At 40.9% G+C, this 19,671-nt stretch overlaps 1 protein-coding gene across 1 annotated transcript in view; it reads right to left on the bottom strand.

Moving 5' to 3' along the window:
- slc6a15 (solute carrier family 6 member 15) overlaps positions 1–19,671 on the bottom strand; it is a 73,660-nt gene that overhangs the window by 31,833 nt on the left and 22,156 nt on the right. The window contains 2 exon segments of the mRNA XM_034175910.1: positions 17,349–17,530; positions 17,679–17,805. Coding sequence (XP_034031801.1) covers positions 17,349–17,530; positions 17,679–17,805 — 309 coding nt within the window.

The raw sequence follows: 19,671 nt of genomic DNA, 5'->3' as shown, positions 1-19,671 counted from the left end.
AAACCTGAATAAACAACCAAATAATAATTTGCAGACCACACAAGACAAATGATGTACTTTTTAAAAGGGATCATATATTTTTCTGATTTAAAATTATTTACATGCGTTTGATCTTTATCATTTGTTAAAAAGTTCCAATCACAGTGATTTTTAGCTTTCCCAGATGAACGTGCCTGATTCTACCTGCAGGTGGATTGCCATCTTCCTGAAGGATAGGAAGCAGCACGTGAGGCTGGGGAAGAATGTCTCGGACTCCCGGATCACCAATATCGGTACTCCTCAGGGCTGTGTCCTCTCTCCTCTGCTTTTCTCCCTGTACACCAACTGCTGCACCTCTGATCACCAGTCTGTCAAGCTTATCAAGTTTGCAGATGACAAACTTATCGGACTCATCTCTGATGGGGATGAGTCCGCCTATAGGCTGGAGGTCCAACGACTGGTGTCCTGGTGCAGCTATAACAACTTGGTGCTGAACATTGAGAAGACAGTGGAGATTATTGTGGACTTTAGGAAGAACACAGTCCCTCTCCCCTTCATTACCCTGGCAGACACCCCCATCACCATAGTGGACACCTTCTGTTTCCTGGGAATCACTCTAACCCAGGACCTCAGGTGGGAGTCCACCATTACCTCTGTTGTCAAGAAGGCCCAGCAGAGGATGTACATCCTGCGGCAGTTGAAGAAATTCAACCTGCCAGCAAGGATCATGGTGCAGTTTTACACTGCCATCATCGAGTCCATCCTCACCACTTCCATCACCGTATGGTACGCTGGAGCCACCACCAGGGACATACAGAGACTACAGCGCATTGTACGCTCTGCCGAGAAAGTGATTGGCTGTAACCTTCCATCTCTTCAGGACCTGTACACCTCCAGGACACTGGGGCGTTCAGGTCGGATCAGAGCTGATCCTTCTCACCCTGGATATAGCCTTTTTGACCTCCTCCCCTCAGGCAGGAGGTTACGGTCCCTTCGGACCAGAACCTCCCGCCAAAAGAACAGTTTTTTCCCCTCTGCTGTTAGCCTCCTCAACAAGAACCTTTAGAACTCTACATTGTTGCTATCACCACCATTTATCACCATTTATCATCACCATTTATTTATCTTAGCTCATACATTCTGTACATTTTGTAACATTGTTATAGTGTAAAGTTTTATTATATATTACTTGTTTTACTGCTCTATTTTATTTTTTATTTTAGCACCAAGTACCGCAGCAATTTCCTAATGTTGTGAACTTGTTCACTCATACGGCAATAAAACTTTTCTGATTCTGATTTTGTTTGTGGATGAATTGTCCTATTTGGGATCTATAAACTTGTCTTTACTGAATCTGGATCTAATAAAGGCCACAAATAAACCCTGATGTGAATCATCATAATGAAACATCTGGATGTTACTGAAATATCAGAATTATCTAGAAAGAGCTGTAATGTTAACATAACCTTTGTGGATCTTCTGCTGTTTTACGACTTTGTATAAAAACAACAACAAAGTTATCTGTGGTGAACGTCCCCTGCATTTAATTCTTGCTTGATGTAAATATTTAAGGAAATTCATTGTTTTTACGAACGGAACATGCACTGAAATCAATCACTTAAAGGAGAACTGCTGGCTTCTCATCACAGAATCTGAGTACGTTCACATACATTGACAGCCTGCAGCAGCCGTGCACGGTGACAGGTCTTTAAAGACAAAGATAAGATGAAGAGGCTTTTTTGTAGCATCACTGTCAGGCTGGATTTACCCTCCTGGTGTCGCAGCCGGACAGTCCGCCCCTAAGAATTGGTCTGCCCTGCCTCCACTGCGCATGCGTCATTTTGGAGCTTTGAGACAGTCTCTTCACCCAAAGTGATCAAATGGATTTATGAGATTATTAACCACCAGATGACAAGGTAAAACCTCTTAAATCATTCCAAAGTCAGTTTTAAGCAGAAACTAGGCTGTTTTAAGCAGAAACCGGGCAATACTTGGTGACGCTTTGAAATGAGCGACGCGCAGTGAACGTATCAGCTAGCAGCTCGTGTAGCTGCGGCGCTCTGATCACTTCCTCCGTCTTTTATGATGAAATAATGCTGAATTTATGTGGAAATGATTGTTGTACAAAAGCTTCAGATATCTGTCGCTGAGATAGATGATGACTGGAGTGCAGTTTTAAGCAGAAACAAAGTGATAATCAGTGAATTGCGGCTGATGACGCATGCGCAGTGAAGGCAGGGTGGACCAATTTTTAGGGGGGACCGTTTGGTCTGCAACACTGGCTCTGGGCTCTTGTTTTAGAACACAGCAGTGGCCTTGGTTGACACAAAGCCAACAGACTACTGCCTGTCTACCTTCTGTCAGTGATAACTGGATATTTGCTCCTTTTACTGCTTCTGTTACAAGCAGGAAGAAGATATTGACAGACATCATGTACTTCTTGGAAAGATCATGTTCTAAGAGCTACAATAACTTTTTTTCTTCCACCCACACACTGATTAAAAAAAAGTTTTCCCATGGACACAGAAAGGCGTGTCAGTTTTGATGTTCTTAGTATCAATGCTCTGAGGGATTACTGAAAGCTGTGTTTTATTAATGTGAATTATACAGTGTGAAATGGCTCTGCCCTCCAGTGCCTGCCAGCCCCCTTTCTCAACAATAAACCAAGCTAAAAGCGCGGGTATAGCCATGGTAACCAAAGTGGTCTGATCCCTCCCATAGCCACACACAAATCACAGAGAAACACAGATTGTGGTCATTAATATTCTTTTGTGCCACATGGTACTGATGATGCTTCAAAGATTCTTGAAACTGCCCCCGTCAGGCCAGCCGTACTTTTGCCAACTGAAAAGGCCACACACACACATCAGGTGTTTGGCGGATGACCATCTGGCTCACTGTAAAGCCAACCACCAGCTTTGGCGGCGCAGATGTTCCTGAAAATGACTGCTTACTTCTTTGTAACTAAAAAGCTTTTCGTTCAGTGATTTGAGAAAAACTGTCATGATGATCACAATGACTAAAGTTCCAAAGCAACAGGATGCAGCAGTGTTGAAAATCAAAGTGTGTATGATGCTGCAAATCTTAAAGCACACACTAGAGAAAGCATCCATCTTGTTTTGTCTGTGTGTTGTGTGAAACAGAGAAAAGTAAAGAGCAGACAGCTGCTGGGATCAGACCTGAGCTCAGGACAATGTGTGCGGATCAAAAGCACGTCGACACATTCAGCTTTCCCACGCAGTCGCAAGCAACTCAGAGCCCCACTGCACCGCTGTCAGATACCTTCTGCACAGAGGAGACCTAAACTTGACATGAAGTTGCTACATCATACAAAGGTGTTAGGTTTGCTGTTTGTTTATTTTTCAACAGGATATTACATTTTCATGAACATGTGGATACAGGTGGAGTATGAAAAAATAATAATAAAAAGAGCAATCTGAGATTTCCAACATCTGCCAATCACTGTCTGAATGGACTTTTATAAGTTTTTATTTCAACATGTTATTTGTCTGTTGTACAATTACACTGAAGTTGGGACATTGAGAAAAATGTAAATAAAACAGAATACAATGATTTACAAATCCTCTTCAACCTATAATCAATTGAATACACCACAAAGACAATATATTTAATGTTCAAACTGATAGATTTATTGTTTTTTTTTGCAAAATATTGCTCATGTTGAAATGGATGCCTTGCAACATGTTTCAAAAAGCTGTTTACCACCTGTGTTACATCACCTTTCCTTCTAACAACACTCAATGGGCCTCATGTATCAACGTTGCGTACGGCGATATTTGAGTGTATACGGGGTGTACGCCAAAATGGCTGCGCTACTTGGCATTTATCAATGTGGGTCGTTGGCGTACGCTGCGCTGAAAATATACACCAGGTCGAGAGGGTGGCGGTAAATTATACACCAAAATGAACCAGCGCTGGAATCCACATAAAATGAAGATGATCAACATGATAAACAGTGCCATTACACAAATCAATGCATATGTTACATAAATAACACTTTCCTGATTATACTACATAATAATCAATACAAATCCCGCCTTTGCGGGATTGTTATGGAGCATGATCCGTGGCCACAGCGCAGACTGCAAAGAAAGCACTGCTCGCCTTTTTCTCCAGACTTTGAGCCTGGAGCCAGAGCAGCGCTGAGCTTAACTTCATGTGGTGTGATCGTTTTAGACTATGAAATTGATAATAACAACTGTAGTTTCGTCATTCCCCTAATTCGCCCGTACTGCAGCCAGGTTTTGTCGTCTCCATTCGGTTGTCACAATAAAATAAATACAGAAATAAATTTAAAAAATAAAGAAATCTGACAGATTAGGCGTTGTCTATTAATTGAGCGAGCAAATATCCACATGTCAAGAATATTGACATGTGAAAAGAGAATACAGTGGTCCCTCGCTATAACGCTGTTCACCTGTCGTGGCCTAGGAGTCTTGCGGAGTATTTAGTCCAATTTTGCATGCCTTTTTTTTACAGTGTTCTGCGTATCTGTTTATAAGAATCTTGTTGCCCAGAAGAGAAAAGAGCGCCAATAACTACTCATAACAGTGTTTGTCACATGGAAACAAACACCTGCTGCAGCGAGATGTGAGTGGGAAAAGGCACAGCGTCAGGACGCAGAGGTCCGATCTGTGAAATACTGGTCAGTCACTACTAATAATTTCTTATGTGTCCAACCTCGTTCGTTGATCGTTAAAATTAATTTGTTAGTTCTAAATGCCATCATAATTATTTATAGGAAAACGTTCTATTTTTATTTCTCAAACAAATGTTTGGGCCTGAAAACAGTTTGGTATTATTTTCCTACTAAGGTTTGAACTTTGAGAGTGTTTACACATGAGAGAAAAGTGAGAAAATGTTCATGCCTGATTGAGAAAAGTGTATAAAGTGTGTAGTGAGGGGTTTTACAGCTTTGAAACGTCTATAATAATTGTAAAAAATAACGCTGACTACGTCGCGGTTTCGCGTATTACTGGCTATTTTTGAGAACATAACTCCAGCGATTAATGAGGGACCACTGTAACACTTTATTGATTATATACTACAAAACAATTGATACGACGGCCGCTTTTGACGCTGTATTGGCACGCGTCGTGATTGGTGGAGTTCTTTTTCATTGCCGTCTTTCCGGCTTCCATGTCGTAAAATGAGGGTGTGTCTGAAGCAGAGTCTGAATATTTATGGGCGTGTTTATTATAATTACGATCGTTTCCACCCGCTGCATTTATCAAGATCACGTCAGGCGTATGCCAGAAATGGGCAGGTGCGCACTGCTTGATACATGTCACGGCGACTTTGGTGTATTTCAAGTTTACGCCGTAAATTTATGCCACAAGTGCGCAACATTGATACATGAGGCCCAATAAGTGTTTGGGAACTGAGGACACTAATTGTTGAAGCTTTGCAGGTGGAATTCTTTCCCATTCTTGCTTGATGTACAACTTCAGTTGTTCAACAGTCCGGGGTCTCCATTGTCGTATTTTGCACTTCATAATGGTGCTTTTCCTCTTTTGTCCGGAGGACACAACATCCATGATTTCCAAAAACAATTTGAAATGTGGACTCATCAGACCACAGCACACTTTTCCACTTTGCGTTTGTCCATTTCAAATGAGCTCAGGCCCAGAGAAGGCGGCGGCGTTTCTGAATGTTGTTGATGTATGTCTTTCGCTTTGCATGGTAGAGTTTTAACTTGCACTTTAGGATGTAGCGACGAACTGTGTTAACAGACAATGGTTTTCTGAAGTGTTCCTGAGCCCATGCGGTAAGATCCTTTACACAATGATGTCGGTTTTTAATACGGTGAAGCCTAAAGGATCGAACGTCACAGGCATTCAATGTTGGCTTTTGGCCTTGCCGCCTACATGTAGAAAGTTCTCCAGATTCTCAGAATCTTCTGATTATATTATGGACTGTAGATGACGGCATCCCTAAATTCCTTGCAACTGAACATTGAGAAACACTGTTCTTAAACTGTTGGACTATTTTTTCACAGAGTTGTTCACAAAGTGGTGATCCTCACCCCATCTTTGCTTGTGAATGGCTGAGCCTTTTGGGGATGCTCCTTTTATACCCAATCATGACACTCACCTGTTTCCAATTAGATGTTTTTTGACCATTCATCAACTTTCCCAGTCTTTTGTTCCCCCGTCCCAACTTTTTTGAAATGTGTTGCAGGCATCCATTTCAAATTAGCAAATATTGCACAACAACAACAACAACAACGTTTATCAGTTTGAATATTAAATATCTTGTCTTTGTGGCGTATTCAATTACAAATCATTGTATTCTGTTTTTAATTTACATTTTACACAACGTCCCAGCTTCATTGGAATTGGGGTTGTAATTGCCTTTTAATGCTCTTCTATTGTCATTTTAATTACCTCCGCCAAGGAGGTTATGTTTTCGGTCACGTTTGTTGTTTGTCTGGCTGTCAGCAGGATAACTCCAAAAGTTTTGACGGATTTTGATGAAATTTTGTGGAGTAGTGGTTGGAAATGACAAGAGGAACAAGTGATTACATTTTAGTGGTGATCCGGATCACGATCCGGATCACAATGCTAACGCGTTAGCATGTCTATGGCATTTTCAATGTTAAAACTTAGCATTAAGCAGTTGCAGCTGTCATCACGTTCGGGTGCATTTGTTTTCAAATTGTAATATTTCTTAAATTTATTTTTGTTGAAATTTTGTGGAGTGGTTGGAAATGACAAGAGGAACAAGTGATTAAATTTTAGTGGTGACCCGGATCACGATGCTAACACGTTAGCATGTCTATGGCATTTTCAATGTTAAAAGTTAGCATTAAGCAGTTGCAGCTGTCATCACGTTCGGGTGCATTTGTTTTCAAATTGTAGTATTTCTTAAATTTATTTTTGTTTATATATTAATAATCTAATGATTATTATATACAATTTTAGAGAAAGAGACAAAAAGAAATAGATCACTGTGCCAAGGAGGGAATCTCTTTAGGGTCAGTGACCCTATGGCCTTGTTTAGAGAAGTGTTTCATAAATGTTAAAAAATGAATATATTTGCAGTTTAGTTGACTAATAAATTGAATTTTGTCTCTTATTTGTTTTTGTCTATAAGCACGTGCAATATCAATATCAGTGCTTAGATGACAGTAGCTTCTGGGAAAGGTGCAAGTTGCAATAAACTGTGATGCCAAGCACTAAGGATACATGCTATGCAGTCACAGCAGATAAAACTTTTTTTTACTACTGAGAAAACATCATTGGTAGACTTTTTAGGTTCAGTGATTCCACAGCGTGTAGATGTTATGGCGTCAGTGACACCATGGCCTTGGCAGAGGTTTGCACTCTCTGAGTGCTTCTAGTTATGTATGTTTTGCTTTGAATTTCCTGTGTATGAATTGCGCTACGGTGGCTTAGTGGTTAGCACACTGCCTCACAGCAAGAAGGTCATGGGTACGATTCCCACCTTGCCTTTCTGTGTGGAGTTTGTGTGTTCTCCCCATGTTTGTGTGGTTGCTCCGGCTTCCTCCCACATCCAAAGACATGCAGGTTAGCTGTATTGGAAACTTTAAGATTGTCCGTAGGTGTGCGTGCGGGGTGTGAATGTGTTTGTTTGTCTATATGTGGACAGCCCCCATCGACAGGCTCACACCCCGCTGAAACAACCAGATCATTTCCAACGTGAAGGCTTTGTTGATCCGGGACCTCGTCTGATTTTCACAAAAAGGCAGAAGATGTGGACATCAGCACTTTTTCGGTACATTCCACCGTTACAGGAGTTTTTTTCATGGAAAGAAAAGCGGAGGGACGCGCCACGGAGCCGTTCATTACGCGGGACAAAACCACCTCGATGTTGGTCTCACAGGACGGCTTTCAGGTGGATTTCAGACGGCTGTCGGTTGCTTTTCAGTCATGTGATTATCCGACTGTGATTGTGCATGAGCTGGACCTGCCCCAACATGTCCTGGAAGGCTTCATCACGGAGTTGCTTTGCGCCATGCAGCTCCACCGCGACGCGTGGAACTCCTCCGCACGTCTGTCTCAATGTGCCGAAAAAATGCTGATGTCCACGTCTTTTCACAATTCCTGTGCTAGTCAGATGACATACCGGATCAAGACAGCATCCAGTTTAAAAATGAATGGCACATTTCACTGTTACAGGAGTTTTTGTCATGGAAAGAGAAGCGGCTCCACCGTGCGTCACAGTGCAGCCGCTCGGCGGAGGGTTCAAGCTTGTCTGACGCAATCACACGTGATTCAAATCCATATCGTTTTTTAAAAAAATAATAAGGTCAGATACTTTTCTAATAGACCTCGTAAATGTCTCTGACTCACATGATCAATAACTATTGTATTCACATCCATATGTTTGTGCTTCATGTACACTAACTGTGTTTTTTCATTTCTATATCTCTATGTGTGTATATATGTCTGACCATGTTGGAAGAATGTCAACCTTTTTCTTAAAATAACTGTATCTGCTTGTCTCTTTGTATCTCAATGTCAACCATGTCTTAACTAACGTACACTTTGTCTGTTAGAATTAGTGGTGGGCCGTCAGGGCCAGCAGGGCCTTCTCTGCTAGCCCTGGAAAATGAAAAAAGAAAAGTGTAAAACGTCTCAATAAACTATTTAGTTTGTGGTTTATTTGTATAATCTCCAACTAAGTTGCTTATACTGGTATTGTTCAGTGGTGGGCACAGCTACCCAAAAAGTTAGCTTCAAAAACAGTTAACCTGCTAACTGAAAAGTTATCTTTTATAAAGCTAAACCAATAAACCCTTAAAAAATATAGCACAAGTTACAGATAAAAGCTAAACCGATAACTTTCAGTATTGATTTCAGTACACTAGGTGCTAATGACGCAACAAGCCAGCGCTTCTGTGTCAGATTAGCTTTCTCTCAGCAAAAGAGACCTAGTGACAGAGGAGGAGGAAAAATAAAGACAATTTCTCTTTGCACCATAATGAATTGCCGGCATATCACATAAGACATCAACAGGCATACAGTTTTAACTTATGGTTAAAATTTTAACCAAACTAATTCCAGGCAAGTTATTTAAATTAACATCACGTCTGGGTTTATAAAGTGAAGATATTTAGATTTATTTATTTAAAATAATGCATTAATTTTGAAGGTTTTAGTGTTTGGACCACACATGCTGCAGTGCATTATGAGTAAAGTTTCACAACAGGAGAAATGCATTGAGATGCTCTGATCAGGGTGCACTTTAACCACTGCACACGGACAACAGCATTAAACGCTTTGTATATTGTGCCTAAAACTCTCGTGAATATATTCTCTGGGTTTATAGACATTGCTATTGTGTTTGTTTTATGTAAACATGCCAGAAGCTCAGGTTTATTAAACATTTTCAGGGTTTTCAATGTGTGGCCAGTTGGACTGTTGGCACGACATCTACTGTCGTACTCGCTGTGAAATTCGTCTACGTTCCCCACGACTGTGGAGTTGCCGAGATGTGGCGTGCCGTCAGATCCCCCACAACATGTGTGTGTTGCGCGCTCCTCCCAACACGCCCCCCTGCTGGCAAGGCGCATCACATCTGATCAGAGAGTGACACTTTGGTCTGTGCTCTGAACGGACAGGGGCGTGGCAGTTGCTGACAACTGTGGTCCTGGACATCAGAGCTGCAGAACGCGCACCGTGTGTTGACACGTGTGTTGCACTTGCTTTACTCCGACGGGATGGAGAGTGCGCACACTGACAGGTCCAGCTGGACTGGCGGGTCAGTTTATGTGGACATGCAACAGGAGATCTGAACATCACGTCTGTCTGACAGGACAATGAGCGGGGTGCCGCAGGACCATATGACAGGCCAACAGTACAACAAATATGCTGCTTTCAGTCACATATCAGCAGAAATACAACGTAGCAAATGCTGTTTGGTCAGTTATCACAACGCTTTTCCATGCCCCACGTGGCACTTGAGCCGCGAGGCGGGGCATATAGCATCCGGGTTGTCCATCCGTCCGTCAGTTCGTCTGTCCGGCCGCAATTCATTCGCCGCAATGTAGCTCGGCACCTATTGCTCGCAAAAACTTCATATTTGGTGGGTACATGCCTTGGAGGAGTACTTTGCATGGGCTTGAAGGCCAGTGACCTTGCACTTTGTATGGAAAATAATACTGCACGCGGGGCATTTCGTGATGAATGTCTCTGGTTTTCTTTTTTTAGAAAATACGTTTGTCTACTTGTTGATTAGATTACCAGGGTTGTTTACCCGCAGGGGTTCTGTATTGCGTCCCCCTTTATGTATTATTTATATCAACCCAGTGATATTCACTAATTACACAGCTGGTTTTTATTTAATTTTCCTCCACATCAGCAGCGCGATGTGGTGCAGCTCGTCCCATGGAACACAACAGACACTGCTGCGTGCACAAACCGTAACATTGCACCGACAGGCAGGCATGCACAACGCCTGCACCATGTTTCCTGGTGCGCAAATTCAAAGTGTTTTGCCGTATTTGTCCAAACATCGTCCAAACTGTGAAGGGGCCTTTATAGCTGAAGGCCCTAACTGAAACCCCACAGCACACCACTGGTTAAAACTATGCAAGAGTAAGTAAACCTCTTTGCATATCCCACCTTCAAACACAACCTCATCTGACCGTCCATGAAAAATCTACTTAAGCTCCCAATTTTCTATAGGAATACAAACTTCCTACAGGGACTGTGCTAGTCTTCTAAATGTTACAAGGACATTCTCTTATGGCAACCACTATTTTCACCAGGATTTGGAACAACTTTTTATGTGACCCTGCTAACAGGGGAAACAAAACAAAGAATTTTTTCCCCACATTAGTGAAAGTGTGACTGTAAGTTTGGATATACACTAGCTAATGCTTGTTTTAAGGTAAGAGAAAATGTAGAATGATTTAAAAAATCACCTTGGATAAGAAATACGAAGGTTGAGTTCACAAGCAATTTTTACCCCGTGACTAGAATCCGGAAGGATTCTAGTCATGCTTACTGTCAGATTTACTGCACTAAGCTAATGAAAGATGAGGGACAAATCCATCAAAACATCACATGAGCTCTCATTGTTATATGAAAGAGTGTATCATTAGAAAAATTTGTCAAAGTCACACTGTAGTGGTCAGGCAGCAGTGACTTTAAATGATTCATTCTGCCTTCACCAAAGCCTGGAAAAGAGGATTTTCTAACATACTTGGCAAGAAATGGCCTTTAGTTTCTGTGTGACCCCTTTTCCAGGGTACACAAATCATGTTTGAGTAATTATCTAGTGCAAGCTGCAAGGACTTTTACAGCAGAAGAGGTGTCAATGTCATCTTTGTGTTTCTCTACAGTTTCTTTCATCTGTATTTATTCTGCCGACCAAAGTATAAACTCTTCCAAAAACAGAATTATATGATTTTCAGTCAGTTGTAAGACTGACTTATCTGCCTATCCTCAAGCATTTCACAGCAGCTGATTTCATGATTTATAATGAATACACATGATGATGAAATTTATTACCGGAATGCATTAAACTCACTTCAAATGAATGTTCTTTTAAGGAACTTCTAAAGCGGCATCTGTTGACATAGCGAGCAATCTGGGTTTAATTTTGATCATTTATAAACAAGTCTTTTTGTCTGTATGGACTGACCAGATGTGATGATTAATTTGATTGGTTTTATTTTTTTTTTCCTTTTTATTTTTTGTATTTTTGAATGCATTTTTGATTTTGGTACAGTGGTCCCTTGCTATAACATAGTTCACCTTTCGTGGCCTCGCAGTTTTGCAGATTTTTTTTAGTGCAATTTTGCATGCTTTTTTTTTTAACAGCGCATTGTGTTCTGTGTCCTTATCAGGCGGGCTGGTTGCAGCACCGGTCGGCATCACTGCGATTGATCTCACTGCCTCCGATGCGCTTACTGAGTCTGCGGGCTCGGTAAACGCAGCAGCGGGCCACTCACACCGCCCTCCTGTCTGCTGTGCGGAGCTGCGCCAAACCTGGCAACAGGTCCAGAGACTACGCTCGCTGTTTTGATGCGGATGTTGACTGTAGCCGGAGAGCTCCGTGGCCACCGAGAGAGGACTTGGAGTCTTTGCGGGTCCCGCGTCCGTACCTCCGGAGGCAGTGAGCGAAGGAAGAGTTCTGCGTGTGTCTGTTTATAATCTTCTCGCCCAGAAGAAAAAAGAGAGTGTTTACACAGGAGAGAAAAGTGAGAAAATGTTAATGCCTGTTTGAGAAAAGTGTATAAAGTGTGTAGTGAGGGGTTTTACAGCCTTAAAACATCTATAATAATTGCAAAAAACAGCGCTGACTACTTCGCGGATTTCGCTTATCGCGGGTTATTTTTAGAGCGTAACTCCCGCGATAAACAAGGGACCACTGTATATCGTATTTGTTATCTTGTGTAGACTCCAGGAAGATTAGCTGTCACTCTGCTGCAGCAAATGGGGATCCAAATAAATAAACAATAAACAATTTCATGTTTAGACATAATAAAGTAGTAATGTCACGTGTTTTGGTAACAATGAGCGGGAGTGGTGAGAGGAACTAGGAGGATATGCCTATGAAAAGAACAGCAAATAGCACACTGACAATAGAACTGAGCTGCCCAAATAAAGGAGAAAACATAGTAAAGCACTAAAGTACCTTAAAAATTTTTTGAGTTGCACACTGTAATTCAAAAAATGGGTACATGCACTCCACAGGTAACTTTCAGCAAGGTTCACGTATGTGTTAACAGACTTTGAAATTGGTATTAAATCTATAAAACTAAAAATGACTCTGGTTACTGATGATGATGATCACTGGACTGCAATGCAAACCGTAAATTCGAGTACACTTACTGTAACTTTTCATTACAACAGCAAGAACAACTCGAAGCACAAGTTCAACCAGTTGTAATCAAACAAGCATCAGCAATGAGTCCAATTCTCATTTTGGTTTCTGTTTCAAACAGCTTTCGGGGAAGCAGTACCATCTGGAATGATGCAACGTATGTCACCAATCGAAGTTCAGCAGTGCAGTAGAACTAACCATAGAATTCTGATGGGTAGTTAAAGTCCCACATGTTGAACACATATCAAACTAGAAGCACCTGGAGAGCGCAAACCTCCGCCAAGGCCATAGGGTCAATGATGCCAAAGCGTTCCCCCCAATGGCAAAATGACCTATCTGATGTCATTAACTAAATATCATAACATAACGCACGTTTTCATATACAATTAATGTAATAAATAAACATAAATGATGGAAGACACAATTTCAATTTATTCCTGTATATTTAGCAGAGAGCATAACAGATACAAAAATCAGTGAATTGAATAATACAGGCTTATATGAAATACAACAAGACATATTCTGCGTCCATGCACACGTGTTATGACAAATGCTGAGTACAGTAAATACTAGGGGTGCCGGAAAAAATCGATTCACATCCGAATCACGATTCTTATTTATTACGATTCTGAATCGACCCAAAATGTTCAAGAATCGATTTTTAAAAAGCATTTTTTAAAACATTTTCTTGCTTACTCGCTGCGTGTACTGTTTGTCAGGCAACGGTTTCCGTACTACAGCGTTCCCGCAAGGGGAGGGTCTGGCATGCTTCAAACATTCGTGAGCTGAAGTTTAGCATGGCAGACGAAGAGCTAATTCAGCCAGCACCGTCTTTGCTAAAGGCAAATGTTTGGGCACATTTTGGATTTTATTATTTGCTGCGTAAGAAGGAGCTTGACATGACTTATGCAGTGTGCAAAATCTGCAAAATGAAAGTCAAGTACTTTGGAAACACTTCAAATCCGCAAGCCCACATGCTACGCCATCACCCGGAACTAAAAGAGGGGAGCAGCGGTATCTGCCAACGACTGACCAGCGCTTTGCTAAACTGCCAGCCAACTCTGAACGAGCAAAGCAGATAAGTAAATTTACATTTAGAACACTTGATTAACCTTGTAAAGCTGCATTTTCTTAAATATAAACATTTTTTAAGTAATATAACTATTTCTCAGAGCTCTTTGAATCAAAAATCGATTCTGAATCGAATCGTCACCCCAATCGGAATCGATTTGAATCATGAGTTGTTGTATGATTCACATGCCTAGTAAATACATAAAATACATGAAAAATAAAAAATCCTGGATCCAGATTGTCTTCCGGATCATCACCCAATCACCTCTAAGTCAGACCAAAATACACCTCTGGTAAAAATTTCACTGAAATCCATTGAGAACTATTTGAGTAATCCTGCTAACAAACCAACCAACCAACCAACGGAGGCGACTGAAAATATAACCTCTTCGGCAGAGGTAAATAAGAAAGGAAAAAGTAAAGTGGAAAATAATTTTCCACACACATTTATTCAAAACACATAGCAAACTATAATATTTGGTGTGTCATGTGAGGTGAATCTGCCCTATGATTGGATTTTGGAAAACCATGTGAAGGTGAACCAATTCCGATTGGACACTCACATTGCTCACGTGATCACACAGCTTCTATGTGGAGTACAAACATGGAGAACGGTGGCTCGAAACAGGAAGTTTCTATCTCATACAATTAATAAAAAGTTATTTATAATTTAGCAAAGCTTGGTCTCAGCTATCATGTATGACGGCGTCGGCCCCAGAGGGTTAAACTCTTAGATCTTCAGCAAATATATTTATAAAGAAAAACTGCATGAACTACACGTTTTTTTTGTTTTTTTTTTTCTAATAAGTTTATTCAATGAGGAGAAACAAATGCTAAATTATTGTTGTGTCGTAACTTAATTTTTGTTCAGCCTTTGTGACCCGTCTTCATGAAGTTAGATGCAAAAATGTTGAAATTGGCCCTATCCTGCAATGATAAAGAATCCTTAAAAAAATGACTGGATCTGGATCGTGTTCCGGATCATTACCAAAATTGAATGACTTCTAAGTTAGGCCAATGTACACCCCTGGTAAAAATTTCATTAAAATCCGTTGAGGATTTTTTAGTAATCCTGCTAACAATCCAACCAAGCAACAAACAAGGGGACGCAACCGAAAACATAACCTCTTTGGCGGAGGTAAAAATGAAACTAACAGGAACTACAGCAAAGGTTTAATTACCATGGCAGTGGCTTTAACCAATAAAGTTGAAAAATAAATAAGGAAAATAAATTATCCTATCATACCCAAAACCCAAAAAGATGTGCATAAATGTTTGATACAAAGCAGCTGAAGATACTTTTGTTCAAACAGCTATTGTGTTGCTCTTTGTTTAATGGTCTTATTATTTTATTTTGTTTTTGTTTCTTTGGTTTTTATTATTTTCATTGATTGTACTTGCATCTTATCTTACTGTTGCCATGCTGATGCCCTCTCTTTGAAGAATGCAGAAAAAGAAACCCCTTCTCATTCAGACAGCATAATAATTAATATGGCAATATTAATCTGCAGCCATGTTCAAGGTATAGCACTGTGCACGTGTACGTGGTGTGCAATCCACCTGCAAGGTGAAGTGCTATGGTTCCATGAGACAAGAAATGACTCACTATTTTATGTTTTTCCCCTTATAAATTCGTGATGACGCAGAGATTTTTTTCCGCTCACAGACTGACTTTTTGATCTCAGAAAATATCTGAGGGTTTTTGTGTGTGTGTAAATTTATGACTGAGTTTTTTTTCTCACGATGCCTCCTTCCCCGGCTTCTAATTTTTTTTAAACCTACAATGGTCCTAATAGACCAATGTACTGTAAGCACCATCTCTGCGCAATTTAAAAAAAATAAAAAATCAAAACTCTTCAAGCCCATAAGGTCAGATGTTAACTAGCTTTTTCTTTTTCCCCTTTCTTCTTCTTTTTGAAATGGATGGAAAAATACTTTTGATACTCTTCCCTTTTTGTTTTGTGTTTGTTGTCATTAGAATGGAAATGTAAAAAAAAAAAACTCATCTACTTTTTGATTTACTGTGTACACAGAGAAGCAAATATTGCTGTCATGCTCACCCTCTGGCTTCCAGAGTAATATCTCACTGATACAGCAGCTTCCTATATTTATTTTACCTCTATGGCAGCACGATGGCTTAGTGGTTAGCTCTGCTGCTTCACAGTGACAAGATCCAAGGTCTGCTTCCCACCTGGGACCTTTCTGTGTGGCGTTTGCATGTTCTCCTCGTGTTTGTGTGGGTTCCCTATGGGTGCTCCAATTTTCTCGCACTTCCTAAAACCACCTTGACATTTGTACAAATTTGATCCCCGCACTGCCGCGCAATTCGTCATGCCAGTGCAACCCAGTTTTGTCCCGCTTGACGCCACGCTATAAAAAAATTAATATACAATAATAATCATTTCGTAGCCGATGATACATTTGCTCTCAAAACTTGGCTGATGTAACCATTTCTCATCGCTCCCAGAATCACACAGAAATTATCTACAGCTGCAGCCTGTCTCATGTGCGTCGTGCGGCAGAGAACGTTTTTGGAATCGTCTCTAAGGTAATTGTTTATAATATCTATATTGTAATGGATTGGTAAAACAGTTGTGTTTTCTTTCCTTCTGATGAGTTACATAATGTATCTGTAAAATTATGTTTTTTATAGATGTAACATCTCGTCATAATTGTTCAGATGTGCTGCGCACAATGACATGCATTGTTATGCAGTGTTTTGGAATAGGTTGCGCAACGTTCACAATTAGTTCACAAAATTATTGCGTGCAAGAAGTTTTGAACATTTCAAAATTTTCTTTGTGCACTGACACACAGCCGGGCACAGTTCATGCGCAGTTCACAACAGTTTACAGCATGTTTACAAGCACCTTAAGACATGCAGGTTAGGTGAACTGGTGACTAAATTGACTGTAGGTGCGAGTGACGGTGTGAATGTGTTTGTCTATACGTGTGGGCCCTGCAATAGACCAGTGGCCTATCCAGAGTGAACCCCACCTCTCATCCAAAGATCACTGGGATGGGATTCAGCCTCCTGTGACCCTTACCTGGCATGAGTGGGTTCAGATCATGGATGGATGGATTTGTCTGAATTCTGCAGAGACATGGCTGGTGTTTTCTTTCTTTCTCTTACAGTCACTTTTTAAAAGCACACTTTGCATGTTACATGACTTTCCACTTCTCTGCTATGGTAGTCTATTTGTTTTTGATAACCCAAATGTTCCCACAGTCTTTTGAGCATGACCCACAGGTTTTTGGTTATGCCAAGTTCACTGACATCAGGTTTGTTTATAGAGGAAATCTTTGCAGTTTTGGAAATGCAGCATTTTCACACGTTGTTATACTGTGAAGCTGGTAATGGCTCCATGCCTACAAATGGCACTGGTGGAACAGAGAGTAGCTATGAAAGTGGGTTGTTAGTTTCAGTCTGTATGTGCAAATGACTTGCATACCACAACCTATGGCTAGGTCGTACTAACCTTCCCTGATGACTGGATTCCTTTTATCATTGCGAGACAAACCAAGGCCCATGCAGCCAGGAGGCACACAGCCATCTTCCAGTTCAGTCCTCCACTCTCAGAGATGCTGTTAGAGATGTTCAGAGCCTCACGGTACCAGTAGTAGGTCGTGGCTGAGCTCTTCTCACATTCGGGCACAACATCTACAGATAAAACAGTTGATGTTACTGTCCCTGCTGACCTCTGCTGTTTTGCTACTTTACAGAACAAAGAGGACAAAAACCTTCCAGCAGTGGTGCAAGTGAAACGCTGATGATGAGCTCATATTACATATACATGAGCATGTCTTACATGTACTGGTTTTGTTCTTGACAAGTGGGCACTCATGCCAAGGTAGAGGGTGCTGGAAGGACTGGGAGAAGTAGAAGAGACTCCAGCCGATGATGACATTATAGTACAGAGCCACGAAAAAACACACCTACGAGCAAGACAATCGAGATGAGACACAAAAAACTAAACCTAATCATCTCTGTAAAATTTAAACAAGTTCTTGAAATGTAGTCACAGTTTTGTGCACACATATGGACAGCGACAAAGTTAGATTTTGAGGACCACCTGCTGTTGGCAGGGAGAGACGGGCCATTGTCTTCCCTTGTCTGATAATTTTGTAAGTGATTAGTAAAAACCAAGTAAATCAATGTGTTTGTCCTTCGCAGGTCATGGAGTAACATTCTGGCTCAAAGGCATATTTGGACAGCATTTGACCTACATTGTTTTTCTGCTTCCATGACAATTGTATGCTAATGTATTTTTTATTTTTATGAATTTGGTCTAATGATGGTGATGAGGAAAGTGCACTTGACTCTGAATCACTGTGAGACATTTTTAAACAATTAAATCAAATCACTTGTACAACCCCAATTCCAATGAAGTTGGGACGTTGTGTAAAATGTAAATAAAAACAGAATACAATGATTTGCAAATCCTCTTCGACCTGTATTCAAAAGAATACACCCCAAAGACAAGATATTTAATGTTCAAACTGATAATCTTTATTGCTTTTGTGCAAATATTTGCTAATTTTGAAATGGATGCCTGCAACACATTTCAAAAAAGCTGGGACAGTGGTATGTTTACCACTGTGGTACATCACCTTTCCTTCTGACAACACTCAATAAGCGTTTGGGAACTGAGGACACTAATTGTTGAAGCTTTGTAGGTGGAATTCTTTCCCATTCTTGCTTGATGTATGACTTCAGTTGTTCAAAAGTCTGGAGTCTCTGTTGTTGTATTTTGCGCTTCATAAAGCACCACACATTTTCAATGGGCGACAGGTCTGGACTGCAGGCAGGCCAGACTATGAAGCCACGCTGTTGTAACACGTGCAGAATGTGGCTTGGCATTGTCTTGCTGAAATAAGCAGGGACATCCTTGAAAAAGACATTGCTTGGATGGCAGCATGTGTGCTCCATAACCTGGATGTACCTTTCAGCATTGATGGTGCCATCACAGATGTGGTAAGCTGCCAACGCCATGATCACTAACACACCCCCATACCATCACAGATGCTGGCTTTTGAACTTTGCACTTGTAACAATCTGGATGGTCTTCTTCCTCTTTTGTCTGGAGGACACAATGTCCCTGATTTCCAAAAACAATCTGAAATGTGGACTCATCAGACCACGGCACACTTTTCCATTTTGCGTCTGTCCATTTCAAATGAGCTCGGGCCTAGAGAAGGCGGCAGTGTTTCTGGATGTTGTTGATGTATGGCTTTCGCTTTGCATGGTAGAGTTTTAACTTGCACTTGTAGATGTAGTGACAAACTGTGTTAACTGACAATGGTTTTCTGAAGTGTTCCTGAGCCCACGCAGTAAGATCCTTTACACAATGATGTCGGTTTTTAATGCAGTGCCGCCTGAGGGATCGAAGGTCACGGACATTCACAATGTTGGTTTTCGGCCTTTCTGCTTACGTGTAGAAAGCTCTAGAGATTCTCTGAATCTTCTGATTACATTATGGACTGTAGATGATGGAATCCCTAAATTCCATGCAATTGAACGTTCAAAAACATTGTTCTTAAACTGTTGGACTATTTTTTCATGCAGTTGTTCACAAAGTGGTGATCCTTGCCCCATTTTTGCTTGTGAATGGCTGAGCCTTTTGGGGATGCTCCTTTTATAACCAATCATGACACTCACCTGTTTCCAAACAGGTGTTCTTTGAGCATTCATCAACTTTCCCAGCATTTTGTTGCCCCGTCCCAAATTTTGAAACGTGTAGCAGGCATCCATTTCAAAAAAAGTTTATCAGTTTGAACATTGAATATCTTGTCTTTGTGGTG

This window comes from Thalassophryne amazonica, chromosome 8, assembly GCF_902500255.1.
Source record: "Thalassophryne amazonica chromosome 8, fThaAma1.1, whole genome shotgun sequence".
Classification (NCBI taxonomy): Eukaryota; Metazoa; Chordata; class Actinopteri; order Batrachoidiformes; family Batrachoididae; genus Thalassophryne; species Thalassophryne amazonica.
The sequence above is the reverse complement of the archived record's forward strand: the minus strand, read 5'-3'. Positions and strand labels throughout refer to the sequence as shown.